Source organism: Cupressus sempervirens, chromosome 10, assembly GCF_028749045.1.
Source record: "Cupressus sempervirens isolate cs-2001-9-10 chromosome 10, ASM2874904v1, whole genome shotgun sequence".
Taxonomy (NCBI): domain Eukaryota; kingdom Viridiplantae; phylum Streptophyta; class Pinopsida; order Cupressales; family Cupressaceae; genus Cupressus; species Cupressus sempervirens.
The window spans coordinates 18909021-18932891 of NC_143127.1; the positions used below are offsets into that span (position 1 = coordinate 18909021).

The 23871-nt window shown below is 35.0% G+C and overlaps 1 protein-coding gene across 1 annotated transcript in view; it reads right to left on the minus strand.

The window, feature by feature from the left end:
• The window catches only part of LOC149532355 (methionine aminopeptidase 1A-like), a 270451-nt gene that overhangs the window by 227388 nt on the left and 19192 nt on the right, over window positions 1-23871 (minus strand). Inside the window, exon 3 of the mRNA XM_089807592.1 lies at window positions 10108-10207. Within this exon, the coding sequence (XP_089663718.1) occupies window positions 10108-10181 (74 nt within the window). The 5' untranslated portion in view covers window positions 10182-10207. The remainder of the gene's footprint in view (window positions 1-10107; window positions 10208-23871) is intronic.

Below are 23871 nucleotides of genomic sequence, written 5' to 3' on the forward strand. Positions count from 1 at the left end.
CTTGATGTTCATCTGGATGAACGCGTTTGACCATAGCATCTTCATCATGTCTTCTACCTCTGCCCAAGACAGCATGACCCAATTCTAACACAAGGGAGGATGAAAGGGTAGGAGTAAGGTGGAATAAACCAACTTAGACCTAATAACAACCTCCTTGCTCAAAGTAAGACATGGAAGCTTAACCAAATACAGAACAAGAAACCAAAGATCTTTCATAGCTCTAATTATTTCACTTCACATATAAAGAGAGCAACATCCCACCTGGGAGGCCTTCCAGGTTGCGGCCTTATACAAAGATGAATTACAAAACAAGAGTCCATGCTTGCATCTCCTATCTCTCAATCCAAAATTCATGATCTCCTACATCTAACCAAGCTTCTTATATAGCCAGCTAAGCCACAAGTTGGCTAGTCAAGCATTTAATTACATTATAGGTCCATTCTTGGAAAAGTAAACCAAAACCCAAGCAAAGGACAACATTAGATCACATACACTTAAGAATAGGTCCACACGGGAGTTAGGAGTCGGCCCCCAATTACACAAGACGCCACGTCGTCAATGAAAACCATGCCAACAAAAACAGCATACCTCGCTGGATGAAAACTACATGAAACAGAGACAGCAAAGAAAGACACAAAACTCGAAGAATATGAAACATCAGAATGTGCGCACTTAGGACAAGGATCTAAGATAGGTCCTCGACATGATATAAACTGCGCTCAACCTAAAACCAAAGGCAGCAACAGCTACTTCGCGAACAACAAACTGGAACAAAAAACAAGGAATATTTTTTATTTATGCAAGATTGCTCATTAACCCAAGATGCTCCTATGTCAAATTCCATCTCTGTTAGGAGATACAATCCAAACAACAATAACCATTACACAGAAAATCTGTCTACCAATGCCTTCACTAAATCCATCATATCTCTATCCAAGCTTCATATATCAATACGCACTCTTAACAATAGCATCTGGACACTCTTTAGAACATTATCCCAAATCTGCATAAGCTCATTTGCATTCCTTGAACCTCGCGAATCCAAACTTTGTCTATTGTACTGCCAACCTTCACGGAATAACCAATATGTTGACATCAATGACAAACTTTGTCGTGAATGTAACACACAACCTCTGAATCATGTCACCACAAATGCTAGGATACTCCCCCATAGGAATACCATCAGCATTCATGCTTAACAATCTCCCCTTTTGGCATTGATGGCAACATAGATGAAAAACATTTAAGTTCCATGAATACTGAATGTCTCTGTTGCACCTGCTCCCCCATTCGTGTTGTCCATAAATGTCCACTATACTATAACCATCATGCACAAGGAAGGTGTTAATCTTCCCCATACGTCAGCATCTTTTCAAAACCTCTTCATCATTCAAATCTTCAAATCCTCTTCATCAATCAAATTTCTCCTTCAGGAACAACTCTCCCCCAAAGGACATTCTTCCCTCGTTGACATCATTATACAAGGATATTTTATGTGGATCTCTCCTCTGTTGATATCAATCAATAATATACAAAAATGTTTTTCATGTGTTACTCTCCCCCATTGACATCAATGACAAAGGAATAATTATGTTTGTTCTCTTCATAAGATCTGCAATAAGCTCAAGTGTCCAAAGACATTGTTAAATATCAATACCAAGAGTCCTTAATGACTCAGCTCAGACACAGATACTCCCCCATAGAGGAAGCATCAAGCATCCAGTCTAGATAAAAGAAATAGTGCTATGTTACCACTGGACAATCTCTACATCAACAACTAAAAAGTAGGTTGTGGCATAACCCCAAGCATACCTCTCAAGTACTCATAATATATCCTTTGGAAAAGGTTTTGTAAATATCTCTACTATCTGCTCCTTTGTGCTAATATACTCCAGTTTGATTTCTTTCTCTACAACCTTCTCTCTCAAAAAGTGATACTTAGTAGATATATGCTTTGTTTTTTAATGTAAAACTAGATTCTTTGACATACTGACTGTACTTTTGTTATCACAATGTATGATAATAGGCTCTGTAAACTTAATCCCAATATCTTTCAGCATTGGTTTCATCCAAGTTATCTAATTACAACTATTTGTTGCTGCTACATACTCTATTGTACTATGTGAAATACAATCTTGTTTCTTGCTTAGACAAGAAATCAATCTTTCCCCCAAGAAAAATGCTCCACTTGTCATCTACAGTTCTTGCCCAATCCACATCAGTGTACGCACATAAAGTAAAACCATTTGATCTATCATACATAATCCAAAATCAGGTTTACCCTTCAAATATTTGAAAATTATCTTTGCTGCTACATATTATGACTCTTTAGGATCAGCTTGAAATCTTGCCACAATTCCAACTGCATTAGATATATCAAGTTTAGTGTGTGTTAAGTATTACAATCCTCCAATCATAGATCTGTACTTTCTCTGTTCAACAGTAGAGGTTTCATCTTTGCTAGACAATTTGTGGCCAGTTACCATAGGTGTTCCAACAAGTTTACAACTTTCCAAACCAAATATTTTCAACAAGTCCTTAAGATACTTAGCTTGTGATATGAAGATACCAACTTTGTTATGAACAATCTACAATCCCAAGAAATACTTCATCTCACCAATTATACTCATCTCAAACTCCTTCATCTCTACTACAAATGCTTCACTTGCTTCATCATCACCTCCAAAGATTATGTCATCCAAAAATACCCCAACAATCAGTAAGCCATTGTCAATCTCCTTCAAATACAAATTACTATCAGAATTACCTTTTGCAAATCTCAATCTTATCAAATACTTATCCAATTTGACATTCCAGGATCTAGGTGCTTGTTTCAATCCATACAATGCTTTCTTCCATTTACAAAACATATCTCCTTGCTCTGTCAAAGGAAAACCATCAGGCTGCTCAATGTATACCTCTTCTTCTAGTTCACCATTTAGAAAAGCTTATTTGACATCCATCTAATACACTTTGAAATTTTTGTTAGCTGCATATGCCAAAAACATTCTTGCTGCCTCTATTCTAGCAATAGGTGCAAATGTTTCCTCAAAATCAATCCTTTCTTATTGCGAATAACCTTTACATACCAGTCTTGCTTTGTTTCTCACAACTTCACCTTGTTCATTCATTTTGTTTCTAAATACCTAGTTCCAATAATATCTTATCCTAAGGTCTAGGAAATAATTCCCATGTATTGTTCTTTTCAATCTACTCTAGTTCTTCTTTCATAGCTTTAATCCAAAAATCATCTTTACTAACTTCATCAACATTTTTAGATTCAATTTGAGAAATCAAACATAGTTCTTCTTGTACCTTGTTTCTTGTCATAACTCCTCTATCTTTGCTTCCAAAAATTTGATCAGCACGGTTATTCTTTATTAAATTTTTGTTAGGTGTCGCTATTCAACTCTAGGTTCGAATCTTGGTTCTTCTCTTTGTTCTTCTCTTTGTGCTTCCCTCTGAATTTCATTATGCATATCAATGTCAGACTCATAAAATAATTCCTTATTGACATGTTCTTTATTAGGCCTTGGATTAGTCTCTTCATCAGAATTGTAATCAAGTATTATTTCCTGAATTCTAAACTTCTCATCAACTCTCACACTTGCGCTCTCAACAATAGTCTTAGTTCTCTAATTAAAACATCGATATGTTTTACTTTTCAATGAATACCCAAGAAACATACCTTCATCACTCCTTGAATCAAACTTTCCAACATCATCATCTCTCTTAATGTAACATTTACTTCCAAAGATTCTGAAATACTTAACTAAGAGTGTATGTCCAAACCAAACTTCATAAGGTGTCTTACCAATGCTTTGTCTGATTTGTACTCTATTCATAGTGTACACTACTGTATTTATTGCTTCTCTCCAAAAGATCTTAGATACATTGTTCTCAAGCATCATTGCTCTTGTTGCCTCTGTCACTGTTTCATTCCTCCTTTCTATTATCCCATTTTGATCAAGTGTCTTAGGGGCTGAAAGGTGTCTTTTAATTTAATTTTTTTCACAAAAACTGTTAAACTCATTTGAAGTAAACTCTCCACCTCATACAGATCTCAAACATTTAATCTTCAAACCAGATTCATTTTCAACTCTACTCTTAAATATCTTAAATTTCTCAAAAGCTTCAGATTTCTCTATAAGAAATGCTACCCAAATCATTCTAGTGAAATCATCAACAAGAATCATAAAAATACCTTTCACCATAGAATGCTTTTGCCTTAGTAGGACCACCCAAATCTATGCATGTGATCTCCAACTTCATAGATGTAAATTTTTTGCTTGGAATGAGTTTTTCTTTTGTTTTGCCATCACACATTCCTTACACACCATGTTTCGACTTCTTTGTTTTCAGACAATCAGGGCGTACTCAAACTTGCCAAGAACCCAGTGTTTCATGAACGAACCAAGCACATAGAGCTTCATTGCCATTACATCCGACAATTAGTAGAAGATGGATCTATTCAGTTACGCTATGTTCCTACCTCAGAGCAATTAGCAGATATTTTCACTAAACCCCTTGGTCCTGACAAGTTTGTTAAATTCAGGGGATCTATTGGTGTAGTAAATAGATTGAGCATTAAGGGGGGGTATTAAAATAACCTTCATGTTTCTTTTTAATGTATGTTATGTTCCTGGCATGAAACATAATCTTCTATCTGTTAGTCAGATTATGAAGCACTCTCCTTAGTTGGATGTCGTTTTCAGTGGAAATAAGTGTTCGATTATTGATCGTGTTTCCCGCACTACCCTTGCTTTCGGTCTTGAGGATCATGGTATTTATAGGCTTGTAGATTCAGGCGATTTCCTTGAGCATGCCTTCATCGCCGAATCATCCACTCTCAGTAGTCTCTGGCATCAGCGATATGGTCATCTGAACATTCAATATCTAGCACAACTTGCTCAAGATAATTTAGTCCATGGCCTACCTAATATTCAGACCCAGAACCATCGCGTTTGCGGAGCTTGCCAAGCAGGGAAGCAACATAGGACACCATTTAAGAATGGTGAATCATGGTGGGCATACAGAGTACTCCAGCTAGTCCATGCTGAACATTCTAATATTTACAGAGATACAACATTTAAAGATTTTGTTACCTTTGGTTCTCTCTTCATAAGCAGGACAAGTCCTTCCTCAATCTTCTTTTCTTCTTCAATTTTTGTTCAGGTACTGCTAGGATGATCTCCACTTGTACTTGCACTCCTTGTCAACATAGGTTGAATACTCAATGCACTAAATGCAATTTCAACATTAGGCAATTCTCCACTCTATCTCATCCACATTTCTGCTAACTGTAATTTTCTCTCTTTTAAATTTTGGTGATAAGGGAATAACTTGTTCAATCATTTGTGTTGTCTATCTGCATGCAAGTGTAGAAGTCTTCAATATCTTCCATCTAACCTCATCTTCAAATTTAGATCCTCCACAAGTCTTATTTCTTGCAACAATTTCTACTATTCTACCAAAATAACTTCTTCCAGATTCATCTTCCATCATTTTAGCATCTTGGTATAGTAATATTCAATTTTGTAGTCTAACCCTCTAAGCGTGATCATCATCTTCAAATGTAACTTGCAAAGAAATCCAAATTTCATGAGCTTATCTTAAAGTTTTTACCTTAGTGAATTCAGTTTTTGGAAGAGCTGATAAGAGTGCTTCTCTAGCAAGCATATTTAGCATGAATACATCTCTCTGAGCTTCATCACAAGTTTCAAGATCCTTTTCGTCAATCACATCCTTCTTACTCTTAGTAATCAACCAATAATCTGGACCCATGCATAGCGAATGTGCCTTCATCTTTTCCTTCCAACTGTCATACTTAACTCCATCAAACTTCAGACTTTCTTTCCTGAACTGCGCCATAGATCTCCTTAAGTTGTTAAGTTTTTCCTTCAAGGACCTAATGTTCTAATAACAATTGTTCGAAAGTGAAGCCCACCAAGATAACTAAGAGGGGGGGTGAATCAATTACACAACTAAAAAAACTCTCAATATCCTTATTAATTTCAAAACATTTTAAAAGCAGATGCAACAACCATACACAATAATGCCAGATATGTTAACTAGGGAAACCCTTGGTTAGAGGGAAAACCCTAGTGGGGATGGCACCCACAAAATGATATAAAAAATTCCTTGTTAGAGGATAGACCTTGTTGAGAGTCAATTAAATACATTCAATACATATCAGTCCTTTTTAGGAGTTGTGCCAACCCTGTTAAGAGTTGTTAAGGAAGACGAATGGAACCACTGTCCAAACAGCTTCAGTACTATCCTCACTGAATAATACAATGGTACACCAACACTGTCCAATGGCAACTTCTTTGCCAAATACAGTTCTTTGTCGGCTCACTATGCCTCGCTACACCAAACACTTCTTTGATCAAAAGATATTCGTTATCACGTTCACTGGATCTCACATAAAAGTTCGCATACTCGCATTACACAATGCAAACTCTACCACAAGGAAAACATCTTTCCTTTATACCAAGTCCTAAAACAAATTATTGAGTCCCCCTTAAGGCTTTCTCAATTTACAATAATAATATAGGACTAACTTAAGATATTACATTTACACGTTACATTACATCATTTCACAATTACACACAATTGTCAACTCACAGTCTTCATAACTCTTAACTCGATGCTCATCGTGTTTGACCGTAGCATCTTCATCATGTCTTCTACCTCTGTCCAAGTCCGCATGACCCAATTCCATCTCTATTGGAGATACAACCCAAACAATAATAACCACTACACAGAAACTGTCTAAATGCTGCCTTCACTAAATCCATCATATCTTTGTCCAGTCTTCATATATCCATACGTGCTCTTAATTATAGCATCTGGACACTATGTAGAGCATTATCTCAAGTCTGCATAAGCTCATTTGTATTCCTCGAACCTCACAAATCCAAACTCTGTATATTGTATTGCTAGTCTTCACAGAATAACCAGTATGTTGACATCAATGACAAACCCTGTCATGAATGCAACACACAACCTCTGAATCATGTCACCAACAATGCTAGGATATTCCCCCATAGGAATACCATCAGCGTTCATGCTTAACAGTTTCATGTTTTTAAATGTTTCTAATATTGATTCACCACCCTCCCAGTATTCGTCAACTCTGCAAAAATGACTGGAAATCACTTCGTAATGACTTCTTTCATCAGGGTTTCATTTTTATTTGTTATTTGGATGAGGTTTTTGCCAGGTTACAAGGAAACAAATCACACATTTTGACGAGTTTTATGCAGGAAACTACTGTAGGTCTTGGAAAAAATTGAGGCCAACTTTTTGAGCGACTCGCTGCAAGTTTTGACTCATGAATACTCGCAATTTCTACAAGTTAATGGCCATTTTTTCATCTATGGTTTGAAATCTCATAATATCATATTTCACCAATTGTAATGTTCCATTCTTCAAACGGATTCAAATTGGATGAACCAAAGCCTATTTCTATTCCATATAAGCTGAAGGGGGGATTTGCAGGGGAATAATAAAAATAGTAATTAAGTTCCAGAAAGCACCTTAAGTTAATGTTCAAATAATGGCAATTTACTATTATTAAATGGGGCCAAAAATAAAATGAAAAACATAAACTGAAACTAGTGAATATTCAAATAAAAGATCACTAACCCATTCAAAAGGAAAAGGGATGAATATTCAAATTTAATATAATTTTAAATTACTTATAGCATTTGCTGGTAAAAGCATTAAAATTTATTAAAAAGATGAAAAAGAGATTCTTTCTATCATTGTCAACCTGCAGAAACCCTTGTACAGAGCTTCGCCCCACAGTTTTCCTAGACGATGAAAACCCTGTCAGCTTTTCAGGCATTGCAGAATGACAATCTTTTGAGAGTCCAAGAACGGATCACTGAACAGTTCTTATTGCAATAACACTGCATATGGAAGAAACAAAAGAGTCTGTCGCAATGTTTAGCAGGAAGGGCTTTAAGGAAGAAATCTTGGAGGATCTGCACAGGAAAATGGATAATATTAATGACGATTTGACAAATCCATACCCTAAAGACTTGTTTGTGATAAAGAAGGATGGGTAAATGGTGCCTAAATTACCAGCGGTAGCTATAGAAGATTGAATTTTGAAGCAAGGAAATTGATTGTCAGAGTGTCTTATGAAGCTCTTGAGACTAAAACAGGATGAAGAGGGTGGATTAGATTCACAAATATACAATCAAAGTGCCAAGCGACCAACTGCATTTCCTCGAGGTGACAAAGGCAAAGCCGTAGCAGTGCAGTAATAGCTTTCTTCTCTTGTATATGGTATATAGCTATAAAAGTGTTAATTTGTTAATAGAATAGATTATAGTCATAGCTATACTCAATGAAGGCTTATAGGTGCAGTTTTGTTTCCCATGACACTCTGGCATTATTAATCTAGGACTTAGCATCTCATACAGCAAATAGATCAGTAAATATATATGTAAAGGGTAGGTAGTCAGAAAAACAGGGCAATTTTGTTGATTTTGCCCATTTTGGTATAACTGGCAGAAGACCTGGAGCCATCCTCAACCTCTCTGAAATTAATATGTACGTCTGTTATAGAATTAATATAAACTTTGCACCTTCAGCCTTTCATCAATTAAAAGAAGACAAACAGTTTCAGCAAACTTTTTATTTTAATTTGCAAATTGGAAAAGAAAACAAAAAACCAGGCAATCAGGATTCAGAAACACAATAGAAATTCATTTTTCAAGAACTGCCAGAAAATATTTAAGAAGGCATATTTCACCAGTCAACACATTACTCTCATTGTCAATGAGCATGTATATTAACCATATTAATACCTACCATCTATATGTATATATATTTGAACATGCTTGCCATTTGGAAGAGTCAAATTTATGTTCCTTCATATTCAAGTAAAAGAAACTTTCCCATTCACCCCTCATTCAATTGTTGCTCTCTCACTCTGTGTTAAATTCGTTATTGTTAGGTTTCATTTGTGATAAGAGTTCAATTTGTTATGGTCAGAATGAACTGTCTTGAATCAATTTCATACTAACAAAACAATTGAAAACAGAGTTGCTATTTTAGCCACAACAATATTTACTCATTGTTATTTTAGGAAGAAAACTATTTTTTAATGAATTTCTAGACAATACATTCAAAGACATCTTATTTCAAGATTTCCAATTTTCGAAAATTTGCCTTTAATATAACTTTGTTTCCAAGGCTTGCTTTGTATGCAAGCAAACCATTTTAATGTGCTTTGCTATGTCTTTTATTTGCCTTGAATAAATTGCATTCAAAATTATTGTAAACTAATAAACACCTATAATAAAGTTCTGTTGTCACTTACATTGAACCGAATGGTAATATTTTATGCATGTTTGTTGCCAAGATTATTGTTCCAGCTGTCTTCTGTAATTTATGATTGTTGGTTTGTGAAATAGTCTTCCTTGAAAAGTGCACACTTCGTATCGCAAGTTTAATTGATGAATTTATTGTAGCATTGAATGTGATAGCAGCTAATTGGTTTGTTGAAACATGTTTGATCTTTTCAATCCAAATTTTTGTGCTGACTCGTGCTTTCTAATCTCTACTTTTAGCTCATGACTAAAGTGTTTCTTAGCTGTTATAGATATTAGCTCTCAAAATTCAGTAAAAGGGATATAAAAATCTCATCCAAAAGTACTATGGATGAGCATTCTGCCCTTGCCCAAGAACCAAAAGACATGTTTGTTTCAAGTTTGTTTGTATTGCATATTGTAAATCAATTGTTCTGAGATCATAGTTTTAGTTTTTGTTACAAGGGAGTTTCTCCTGATAGTTTGAAGAAAGGTTCTATAGTTACATGCTGTTCCATTTTGTGTTGCCCTTAATGGGATAAATTATAATTCTGGCAAAATTCAGGGATCCAAATTCCTCTTTGGACTAATCACAATCAAGGATGACATCAGGTAAAATAAAAACCAAGATGCATCAAACCAAAATGAAATTCAAGTTTCAATTGATATAACAATGCAAAAATATTTCAAAATGACATAAATATTATGACTACAAGCTTACATTAGAAGATGCAAAACAAAACAATTTACAGTCCTAAATATATTTATAACATGCACTTACTGAAGGCGAGCAGGCTTGCCACAACAGACACAAACTAAAGTAGATTCGCTGCCATCACTTGAAGACCCATCCATTTCAACCAATTTACTTTCAGCCCAATCTATAGCAACAAGTAAAAGTTTGGATCAGACATAACATATTCAAACTTGAAGGAAAAGAAATCTTGGAAAGCAAGAACTCAAAGATAATAAGATAGATGTCACTGAACTTGTATATCCTGAATAGAAAATTGCACAGCCTTGATAGAAGTCTATGGTAATTAAAACAGAATTAAAGCTTGGGCTTTTCATGGAATGTTAAGCAAATAATTTGAGTCCAACAAAAGACATACCTATTCTTCTTACAGTATCAATTAGGCCATCATTTTGAAACAAGATTCTAGAATTATCTATCTTTCAATGTTATATCATACATGACTTCAGTGCTTCTCATCTCACCATGGGTCTCACCATTAAAACTAATGCCCAACATGTATCAATCTTGAATTTGAGTCATCTAGAAGTTCATTTTGAGTTTCCCTTACTGCCTTGAGAATCAGCATCAGTTGCAATGCTCTGCATCTGCTCCTTCAAAGTAAGTCAAGTGAATGTTTTACCCAGAGTTGTGTAAAGTTCCTGCAAATTCTTAATTTTTGGACCAGGCTTTGGATCAGACTTTGGATCAGACTTTAAATCACACTTTGAATCAAACTTTAGATTGCTCAGAATGATATCTTTGTATTCTGAATATTATGAATTGTTTGAAAAAGCAAACACTTTGAATAATGCAGATCCAGTACTCTATGCTTGAACTTGTGTCATGTACAGATCTCTGCTATGTATTCCTGGGAAGGAGAATGCTTGGAAGATCAGACTGCTGTGAATTGTGTCTTCCAATCTACATTCAAAACCCGTAGATATATCCTTCTAGAGGGTATGTCCCTCAAGGGACATGACCCTTAGTTTAGCATTAAAACATTATTATCCCTAAATCGGCGACTTCATTAATTTTGTTTAGTATTAACAAAACTTATAATTGGTTTAGTTAAATATAAAACAAGAATGTCTATTTGGAATCGCCAGCTCATATAGGAAATGCATAATATGTATTACTTGCCATTCATAGGATATATCAACCATGCTAAGAAGGTACAATCTGTACTTATCAGACCTGTAGAATTATTTAGGTTATATTCTTAACACTCCCTCTTAACCTGATAATCCTACAGAGAGATATCATATCTAGCAACATCAATACAGGTGTTTAAGCAAGAATAAATACTCTATATTTGTCTATCTCTTCTTAGTATGTGGTATCATAGAACACATGATACAACGTCATATTACTAAACTTGTGCTATGACAAATCACTGCTACTAGTGATAAGACACATGTTGTGACTCATAGAGACTGGTATTTCTAAATCACAACAAGATCCTGAGTTTAAGATCTACTAGAATACAGGATAAACCCGGAGAATTCTAAGATTCTCCCTTTATCCAATTTGTAACCCATGAACATAGCAATGTCAATGTCACAAGACGATCTAAAACTCCTCTGGATCTTACAGTAAAATCTACTGTTTAGTACATTATCTAAGAGATCGTCATCTCTCATAATGCCTTTTACACAAGTATTCATTACTTCAAAGATCGTCACCTCTTAAATAATGATTACACATGGTGGAGCCCATAACAGTCAATAGCCTAACAAAAATAAAATTATTTTATTAATAATCAAAAGAGTACAAATGGATTACAACTCAACCATACCAAGTCTCCTCTTGAAATGTTCTATCTTTACTCTAGATAGAGGTTTGGTGAGTATGTCTGTTGTCTGATCTGTAGTACAAATGTATTCCAATTTTACAGAATTCCTATCTACCATATCTCTCACATAATGGTAAGGAATTTCAATATGCTTGGATCTGTCATGGAAAACTGGATTCACCGAAAGCTTGATGGAACTCTGATTATCAAAATGAATAATCATAGGATTCATGGCTTGCCCAAATAATCCCACAAGTAACTCCCTCAGTCATACCGCTTCTTGAGAGGCCATCACTGTCGCAATGTATTCTGCTTCTGTGGAGCTCTGAGCTACTGAAGACTGCTTTCTGCATATCCATGAAATCATAGCTGATCCTAAACTGAACAGCATCCTAAAGTGTTTTTCCTATCTTTAACACTTCCACCCCAATCCCAATTGGTGAACCCATGCAAATCTAAAGCAACTTTCTCATATTTGAGTTCATAATTAAGAGCGCCTTGTAAGTATCTCATAATGTGTTTAACAGCAACTAGGTGAATCTCCTTACGTTCACACATAAACTGACTTAAAGCATGAACAGCATAGCAAATATCAGGTCTTGTATTTACTAGGTACATAAGGGACCCAATCATCTGTCTGTAGAGAGTAGAATCTATTGGAGGTGATTCTGCAACTGCTTCTTTAAGTTTATGCAAATTGGTCTCCATTGGAGAAGACATAGACTTGCAATTCCACATTCCAAATTTCTTCAAGATATCTGAAGTGTACTTTCCTTGATTCAATATGATACTATTAGAATTTTGTCATACTTCCAATCCTAGGAAGTGATGGAGAAGCCCCAAGTCCTTCATCTCAAATTCTCTAGTTAGATCTTTCTTACACTGATCTATAAGATGATCATCACCTGTGATTAATAAATCATCAACATACAATATCAGTATTACCATATCATCTTTATCTCTTTTATAATATAAGTTTGGATCAGCTTCATTCTTAGAGAATCCTAAGCCAGTGAGATATTTATCAATCCTTTCATACTAGGCCCTGGAAACCTGTTTAAGCCCATAGAGAGCTTTCTTGAGCCTGCAAACAAAAGTGTTAGGATCATGGGTTTCAAATCCTTCTGGTTGCTCCAAATAGAGTTCTTCTGAAATCTTTTCATTTAGAAATGTTGTCTTTACATCCATCTGATGTACCATCCATCCCTTAGATGCGACAATTGCTAAGACCGCTCGTACGGAAGTATATTTGGCAAAAGGAGCAAAGGTTTCTTCAAAATCAATCCCTTCTTTCTAAGAAAAACTTCTAACTACAAATCTAGCTTTATATTTCTCAATACTCCCATTAGTAGCATGCTTTATTTTGAATATCCATTTGGAAGAAACAACAAATTTTTCTTTTGGTCTTGGAACTATTTCCCAAACATCATTTTTCATAAGTGATTGGTATTCTTCTATCATAGCTTCCTTCCAGGCTGGATGTTTAATAGCATCAGAAGGATTGGTTGGCTCTATTTTGGATAAATCAATCATATTTGCAGTATGACTAGAGAATCTTTTAGGTCTTTTACTTTCTCTGACAAATCCTGAGGGTGCAGCAAAGTCTTAAGCTACTTCAACTATTTTTATAACCCAAAGTGGTCTTTTCTTTGAACTTTCCTCAAGGTTTATGTTTTCATCTTCGACCTCTTCTAAGTTCTCCCTCTTCTAAGTTCTCCCTCTGGGATTTAGATTCACTAACTCTTTCAAAATTTGATAAAGGAGAAGGTTCATTAGAACTTATGGCTCTTTTGAATGCAAGATCTTCCTCAAAGATTACATCTCTGCTAAATTCAATAATTTTATATCCAGGTATGAAAATTCTATATGCTTTAGAAGTTTCACTATACCCTACAAAGATTCATTTCCTCCCAGATGGTTCTAATTTGGTTCTCTTTTCTTTTGGAACATGAATGTATACAGGACATCCAAAAATTCTGAGATGACTCATATTAGGTTTTACTTTAGTAAATACTTCTTTAGGGGTTTTATCTCTAAGATAGGAGTGAGGGCTTCTATTTTGAATATTTACAGCAGTACAAGAGGCTTCTACCCAAAGATAGTATTCTAGATTTTGGTCAAAAATCATAGCCCTAGAAGCTTCTATAATTGTCCTATTCTTTCTTTCAGCTACCCTGTTTTGTTCTGGGTTACAAGGAACAGTGTACTCCCTCTTGATCCCAAATTCTTTACAAAACCTTTTAAATAAGTCTGAGCTATATTCTCCTCCATTATCTGTTCTAAGGGTTTTAATTTTATGTCCTGAAAAATTTTCAGTGAATGCTTTGAATTCTTTAAATCTTTGTAGGATTTCTTCTAATTCTTTGCATTTTAAAAAATAAATCCATGTTTTCCTAGAGAAGTCATCTATGAACAAGATAATTTCAGAATCCTCCAAGAGAGGGAACAGACATAGGTCCACATAAATCTGAATGAATTAACTCTAGTAAATTATTTGTTTTCCTAGCACTATCATGAAAGGGACTTCTAGTACTTTTACCCAGAGCACACCTTTTACAAATACTAGGGTGATCTTTATTTAATTTAGGTAATCCGGTAACCATCTTTTCCATCGTTGATGAGGTTTTAAAGTTTAAATGCCCTAATCTTCTGTGCCATATTTCATTTGAATCTTCAGCTTCGTGAACTAGGGCTTGGATGGATCTACTAGGTTCTATATTCAGTTCCTACAAATATCCCTTTCTTTGACCAATTAATTTAGCTTTCTTGATGGAAGAGTTCTTAGTCCAAGTTAATACTTTGCCATCCACGAATGCAACATTGTGTCCATCATCTTCTAATGCTGTAATTGAGATTAGGTTTCTTTTAATCCTTGGTACATAGTGTACATCTTTAAGAAGAAGAGTATTTCCTATTTTTAGTTTCAAAGTGCAGCTACCAATTCCTTCAACTGAGTGTACAGAGTTATCACCAATAGTAACTTCACCATTAACTTTTTCTGATAAGGAATCTAGAGTTTCTTTGTATCCTGTTATATGTCTAGAAGATCCACTATCAATTACCCATGCCTTATTTGAGATTTCATTTGATAGAGAGGAATACAAAACACGGTTCTCAAGATCATAAGTATCTTCTTCTCTAATGACATTTGTACAATTTGCCTATTGTTTGGAATTTTCCAAACAATTAGATCTATAGTGTCCAAATTTTTCACATTTGAAACACTTTATTTTAGATAGATCTTTCTTGGACTTCCCATTCTTCTGATTTCCCCTTTTCTTCTTGAAGGGCTTTTTCTTGCCTTTATAAGAGTTTGCATTAAGGACGTGAAGTTCTTCATCTTCTACTCTTGATTTTCCTCCTCTCTTTAGTATTCTTGACTCTTCCTGAAGACAATCATTCTTGAGTCTGTTAAAGTCCGGAAGCTGATCTCTAGCACTTATTCCTTGTGCGAATGTTTCCCATGATTCGGGCAATCCATCTATGGCCATGAGCATAAGTTCAGTGTCATTAATGATGGTTCCTATGATTGATAATTCATCTCTAATGCTGGAAACTCTTAGGAAATAAGAGTTTATCGATTCTCCTTTCTTTATTTGGATGTGATTCAGTTGTCTTTTCAGTGCAAGGACCCTAGTTGCATTGTTTACTTCATATGCATTCCGTAACGCATTCATCATATTGTAGGCAGTTTGGTGTTTTGTAAGCATAGGTACGACATCATTTTTAACTCCATCCAAGATGATTTGAATGGCTTTTCTATTTCCATTGGTCCATATGGATTTGTGAGGTTCAACTAGGGGCTGTTTGGATGCTCCATCAACGAACTATTTTACATTGTTCTCTTCAAGAATCATTAAGATTCTGAATTTTCAGGCTTCAAAGTGTTCCTTCCCGTCAAACCTGTCTTCGGGCCTGATTGTATATGCCATAGAAGATAGGAGAAGATTACTAAGTATATGTAAAGTCTGATGACTAAATCTGCAAAGCCCTGAATTTAATAACCTTGCTCTGATACCATGTAAAGTCTCCGCAAATTCTTAATTTTGGACCAGACTTTGGATCAGACTTTAAATCAGACTTTGAATCAAACTTTAGATTGCTGAGAATGATATCTTTGTATTCTGAATATTATGAATTGTTTGAAAAAGCAAACACTTTGTATAATGCAGATCCAATACTCTATGCTCGAACTTGTGTGATGTACAGATCTCTACTATGTATTCGTGGGAAAGAGAATGCTTGGAAGATCAGACTGCTATGAATTGTGTGTATTCCAATCTACATTCACAACCCGTAGATATATCCTTCTAGAGGGTATGTCCCTCAAGGGACATGACCCTTAGTTTAGCATTAAAACATTATTATCCCTAAATCGGCAACTTCATTAATTCTGTTTAGTATTAACAAAACTTCATATTAGTTTAGTTAAATATAAAACAAGAATGTCTATTTGGAATCACTGGCTCATATAGGAAATGCATAATATGTATTACTTGCCATTCATAGGATATATCAACCATGCTAAGAAGGTACAGTCTGTACTTATCAGACCTGTAGAATTATTCTGGTTATATTCTTAACAAGTTGCACTATCAATATTTATTCAAAGTAATCCTTATGCTAAGTGATGCATTTACTGCCTAATAACAATGCCAAATCTGCTCCATGGAAGTGAAATGTTAACACTTCCATGTTCCCAATCAATTCCAATATATTGGTGTTAGAGTGGAGTTGTCGATGCACCAAAAGACCGATCTGTCAATGCTCGATACAACCACTCAACTTATATACACAGAAGGCAGTTAAGCCCTCGTCACAAATCTCGATGAGAGCGCTGAATAAATTTCCAACAATCTCCCCCTCAGCATTACCCGAGGGTTTGAGGATCCGAACCTGTGACCAGGCTCTGATACCACTTGTTAGAGTGGGGTTGCCATTGCACCAAAAGACCAAGCTGTCAATGTTGATACAACAACTCAACTTATAGTAAATAGGAGGAGGTTAAGCCCTTGTCACGAATCCTGAGGGGAGAGCTGAATAAATTTCCAACAATTGGAATATAAGACAGTGTGGCAAACTGATTTAATTGAACATAAGATGAGAACGTCTAGCATGCCAACAAAGGAATCTTAAGTTGCTTTCCACCTCTGAAAAGCCTCAAATGAACATTGTGGAGAAAGATGCTGATATATGAGCAATATTGCCTTCTATAAACTAGGAGTGACCATGCAAAACTGTTAATTTCAAAATACTACTCCAGGGATTGTCCCTTGCTTCACCAATTAATTCAATCACAGAATTTCAGAGTGACAAACAGTGACATCATCCAGAGTAAAAGCCTACACCTTTGATAAAAAGCGGGGAAGTTGAATGATACAATCAAATTTTATATGAATCTTACCCTGGGAAAACTCAATCAATGCATCTATCCAACAAGTACTAAGATAACCAATTCTGACAGGAAAGATCGCCTTCCGGGAATTTAATATCTACTGCAAAAAACATTCCAGGCAATCTTCCTTTGGTTATGTGAAGTGATATTTTATTTCTGCTATCTTCATATTGAGACAATCTAATGTTGCTGTAACCATAGACACGGAGATTACTTGTAGTTGTGAAATTAAATGCATGCTTTCTTACTTATATAGACTTTCCAAGAGTTTGCAACCACAGCTTTACATGGGAAATGCATTAAAACCTGTTAAACTGGCAGCAGCATGTTGATAATTTGAATATTGATTGTTTCCATCTTTCTTTTATGCTACATAACCAGAAGACCCTCCAACCCCATGAAACACATCTTGAAGTGGAGACACATCTCTATCCCCAGGAGACTCAACGAAACATTTGAGCTTTCAGCAAGAAGAATCCAACCATCTCTTGCCATCTCTGCAACTGAGGCATGTCCTCATAGAAATAAGAAAAGTAAAAAATTGCTAAAATGTGGAACTAAAACCCCTAAAAAGTTCACTTGATGCTGTTTCGCGAAAAAAAAGGACTTCAGACATGGAACAGATGCGGGACACATGTTTGTTGTCCATTTTATTTTTCCTGCTCATTGCCATTTTATTTTCTAAACCAAATCATGCTTTTCTTTTCCTGAGCATTGCCAGCAGTATAAGCAACCTTAACTACATTTTTGTTCAATTTTAAAGTTATTATCAAAGTTTCCATTTGTCTTGTTTTCAAAGTGGTATTTTCTAGAGATAATTCAATTATACTTTAAAAAGGCATCTTTAAGTCCCCCTATCTCTTATTTTTGAAAATTAGTTATACTAGTACTAGTCTTTAGAGTCTCCAAGTACCACTGTCTCCTAATGACCTTGCTTTTATGACATAGGATCTTTTTTAATAATAGCCAAAAAGCAGCTCAAAAGGTTGCACATATTATATTGAATTATGAAATATTACAGTCTTAATATGTCTTTACAAAAAAGGGGTTAACAACATCAAAAACACCCCAAAGAACAAACAACTAGGAGTCTCGATCAGCCAAACCACTTACATTTTCTCTGTCACATTTTACTATTACTGCCACTATATAACTCCATTCACAAAAAGGACATCCTGCGTCTATACCCTATAACCCCACAATATCTAAAAAAGCTCCTGCCACAAAATGGAGCCTTACTATCAAACTTTAGCATAATTCCCACAACCCCATTACTTTCTAACCATGAGCAAAGTAATAATTTCTTTTGTCACTTGCCAAAGAAGTGTTAGAGTCTTAAATTTGCAACTCGGGCCACAACCTACATGATTTTGTAGCGACTCAAAAAACCCCAACAAGTCCTCATCAAATAGAGGTTGTTTGTCATCTCGTTGTCAAACCCCCTGACACCTTCACCATCCATCTCCATGGACAAGCCTTCTCTATCAAATCTCATTAGATCTTCTTCCTAGATATACCTCTATAACCACCCATTCCTCTTTTCTTCCAACCCTAGCATTAGATTCAAAAAAGACACGTTGTAACCCACCATTTGACACCAATGCGGGATGATTGATAGGTCCAAGTAGCGACTAATAGCATATTTTGCCACCTCACACCCACACCTACAAATCAAGTAGAAAACTTTTGGGAAAGGGATGCTCAACTTGTCATCTATATTTTCCGAAACATTGTCCAATTCTACTTAAGACTCTATTCTATCAGCTTCTTGCATGTCTTCTTTGTCATATCATTTGTCTAGCTTGCATCCAACATAGATGCCAAAAACATTGCTAATACAATCAAGTTAGCTCTACACCAATGATCTTCCCAACTATACTTTGTCCCCAAAACCATCCTGACAGCATGCAAAACCAAACAATGACTTGATGTGAAAATGTGCCTCAACCTATTGTTAAAGCAAGCCATTTGTCCTCTTTGGTCCAGCAACCTCATCAGTTTGTCCATTATTGCCAGCTCTATTTTCACCTATACACCCATACAAAGACACAAAGCACTTTCTCAAAGTTGTAATGTCGAAAAGGGAAACTCCTCCCCTTATTCTCGATATTCCCTTCCCATAACTATTATTTCTTCGCCACATTTATCGAGAGGTCCCCCCACTGTGTCATTATTTACTCCATCTATTGTGAGGCCACATGACATAACCTTCTATAGTACTTGTCTCATACAAAACTTAGGAGGAATAACTGCTAAACTACATAAGAATATCTCTCATGCACACAAGCCTAGATTTTCTTAAAGCCTCTATAACAGTCATCAATCATTCCTCGCTATGACATTCTCCAAATAGAATGGTAATTACCTTTTCCTTTACTATCTTAATTTGGCACACTATCCATATGTACCAACATAACATAAAAGGATGTCTCCACCTTTTCCAATGTCGACCGCTTATGTCATAGACCATTGCAAACTCTTACATGAGTGATTTCGATGCCAACTTGGCCATCTCATGGGCCACATCATCACCCTCCCTATAAAAGTGGGTTACTTTGGAAGTCATAAGTTTCCAATTCCCAAATTGTGTCTACCAATTTCTGGAGTTTCCACTTAAGGGGTTCATCTCTATTGGATTGCATTGACAGTCGCAAGCAAATCTACTTCTAGATGTAATTTTCCACTTTTTGTTTCTAAACCAAATCTCACCCCCCACTTCAAGTTGTTCTTAAATCCCTACGAATACAAACTTATATTGTTCAACTAAATGTAGATTCTAAACACTACAAGTATACATAAGATTGAATAAACTAATAAATAAAAACACAATGGCTTTGATAAACTAAATTAAGCCTCACTAAAAAGCCATAATATCAACATTGCAAAGACCTCCAATAGAATGCTTGCAAAATTGGTAGAAGTTGTTATTATGGTAAAATAATAAATGTGTTATTAAACAAAGATCATAAATGATCTATATATACAAGTATACACAAGAATGTTTCTAGAACGAACACACAGAGAGAAATAGAAACATTCTGAAGAAAGAGAAAGTTTCCATATTGAATAGAGAGAGAATATGGAAACATAGAAGAATGACCATCAGAAATAGAAGTAAATCTACAGAAGAGAGAGAAACAAAAATAGAGAGATTTAACTCTAATATCCTCCCTTAATGGTCAATTTAACTTTAAAACAACAAAAAATTTGCAAGGGAATCCACTCTATATGTTCTGCAATATTGGTCTATGGTAGCAGTGACTGTAGTAAGACGAGTATCAGTACCCAAAACAAGTTCCTCAAGGCAAAGGTACTCGAAGATCGTCATCATTCTCTGCTTCCAAGTGTTGCAGTTCTTTCCGTTGAATCATTGACTGCCTTCTAAGAGAGGCTTGGAGAGAGATGCCATTACATGATTTTTATGCAAACAAACGTGAATATTTGAAAAGGCACGAACTTCAAGGCAGATTGATGGAAGACCTAGAGAAAATGAAAGGACGCCCAAAAGAGAGCACTTAAAAACCATAAAGAATCTGAAATTAGATTTTGAATCTATTAATTCAAAAAATTGAGGCACGGAAAACACACCCAGGAAAAAAAAAAATTGTAGACCGACCCAGTTGAGATTTGCAAAATCCACCAAGAATCTCCAAAAAAAAATCAAAACAACAAATAATCTAAGAGTTTCACAGGGAAACCTAACAATTTTTTGGAAAAAACAAGAAAGTGTTGGTTTGATAGTAAAAATGGTGGGAAAACAAACATTGTTGGACGAAAATCAAAGATAGAGGGTTTAAAGCACCCTAGACGTCGCCCTTTACAAAAGATGTGCAAAACAAACAGGTCGAAAATGCTCAAAAAGAAGGCCACAAAATTACAAATTAATAGACTCACCAAAAAAAAGTCAAATGGAAGCCCAAAAATGCCAAAAAGCCAGTTGTTTTTCAAGAGAAGTTGGTCACGCGAGTAGGAAAAAGGTGGAATGATGCACAAGTTGCAAGAGAAAGCCTTAAACTGATTTTAGAAAAATATCCCTACAAACAAATTTTTGAACACACCCAGGCAAAGGATGTTGAAAATCTTGAGTCTAAAATTTCATGAAGAAATTAAAGATTTTCAAAACCTATTTCAAAAGATAACTCAGAAAATTTCAATAATGAAATTATTATTTTTCAAAAAAAAATAGCTCTGATATCATATTATGGTTAAAAAAGTATGTGTTATTAAACAAAGATCATAAATGATCTATATATACAAGTATACACAAGAATGTTTCTATAACGAACAAAGAGAGAGTAATAGAAACAATCTTAAGGGAGAGAGAAAGTTTCCATATTGAATAGAGAGAGAATATAGAAACATAAAAGAAGAGTGGCCATTAGAAATAGAAGTAACTCTACGGAAGAGAGATAAACAAAAATAAAGAGGTTTAACTCTAATAGTTATTTAATATACCTCAGCACTCAACAAAACATCTCAATAGGCAAATAGAATCGAGATAAGCGTAATGAATTTTATTGAGTAAATACACAGTAAATTATGGATCAACAATCACAATACTTGATGAACAACAATTCAGCAATATGCAAGCTTTACAATTATCATTAGTAATCTAGGTGGAAAATAACAGTAATTTTACTAATTTATAACAAATGCAAAGCTAAGGCACAAAAATAAATATAGTAATAAAACCAAATACGACATATACTCTAAAAATAATTGATTGCATTACATGCAATTTTTGCCACAAGATCCTACCCTCTAATACTAAAACCAAAACCATATAACCTCTAATTTGTAAAATTGAATTTAATAAAAACCATGACTTGATACACACACATATCTCACATGGCACTAGATCTAAAAATAGCTAACTCTGTTATAAAAAACAAATGCTAAAATAAATACATACTATATTAAGTCCAATTGAGAATAAAAAATTCCAAAATATGACTATTTCTCTTAAGAAGGTACCAACTAAAAAGTCTTCTAGATAGGGATCTCTAAATGACTTTGATGATTCTACAACTATCTCACTAATCATGGCTAACCCTTTGAAAAACCTTGAAAATCTACTTCAATGTTTTAAATTCATTTAATTGACACACACTTATGCTCTGCACACCCACCAATATGTTATAATAACAAAAAGAGTTGTTAACTTGAACTTTTGATTTCCTTTAGATAGTTGTACACTTCATCATCTAGTATGCACTTGATAACTATAATATAATATTTGTACATTATATAGGTGTACCCCTCTACCCAAGCACAGACCTAACAATGAGGGTTTCAAACTTTGATGTGAGTCCTTAAAAAACCTTTGTCGAATGTGCACTTGCACCCTAGACATGCACCTGACAATTCAATTTGAAAGTTCTCTTTGTGAAGCGGTCACAACGTCTCACATCCACCTATGGTTTTTAATCTTTGCATTTAACTTTTAATTTTTCCTTTATAAGGTTTGTAGTGTCTCCAAATTAGCCCTAGGTCACAATTCTAATTAAAACAAAGTAGGATACGAGATACCTTTCACTTTGAATGAGACCCGGCAAACAAGTTGAAGATCATTTATGATCATAATACATTAAACATATTTCATTTATTAAAGCATAAACTAGAATTATAGATCTAATCAAAAAATTGTTTGGACCTGTTTAAGAGGGCTCCACAATAGAAAAGATATGGTGACTAATCCTAGAGATCCTCTACTCTAGGCCCAGGAGAAAATACACCTTCCCTCTTGGCCTCATGTAGCCCATGCCATCCATATAAGGTGGAATACCTAGTGACGTGTCCTATAACTATTCCCCTCAAACTTGTCACTTCTATCCTGATTCCCTTGATTGAACATTCTAAATGCATTCACTTGCCATAATGGAGATTATGAAGGAGTATTCACAATAGGGTGTCCTGGAAGTTCGTCCTTTCTAACATTGAAATCTATTATATTCTAACTTATACCACTGAAGGGGTTATAAGTTATAATGAATTAATATAAACTTGTATTACCTGTCGATGAATCATGTCGACTCATGCTGACGGGCTTCCTAGAGTCACGTCGACTGAATTTTTGTCCTATATTACTGCCATCTTTGGGCAGTTTAATGCATCAAACAAATTACAAAATTCATACCACATTAATAAAGGAGACAGCAGACTATTGTCTGTTATGAATATTTAAAAATTAAGCAGCAACTACATCACAGCAATAGCTGACTGTTGCAGATATATTATAAGATTGATTCAGAAGTTAAACAGTAATTATATCTACATATTGTTGTCAATATGTGTGTGTGTGTGCGTGTGTGTGTGTGTATCAAGTTCATCAATATTGGACTCTGGATTACTACAAAGCAGAGTTGCATGGACACAGGTACGGTATCGGGTATGGATACGACTATTTTTTGAGACCTCTCATTTGGAAACGGCAGGATACGACATTCATACAGAACATTTATTTATTTATTTATATTTAACAAATTTTCAAATCCACTAAAGAGGATTTTCATTATAATGAAAACAATATGAACACATAACTGCAACATATTCCAAAATACTATATTTAAATATAGCTTTTTTATTAAAACTTAAAACTTCAAATACATTAATAGTTTGGTAG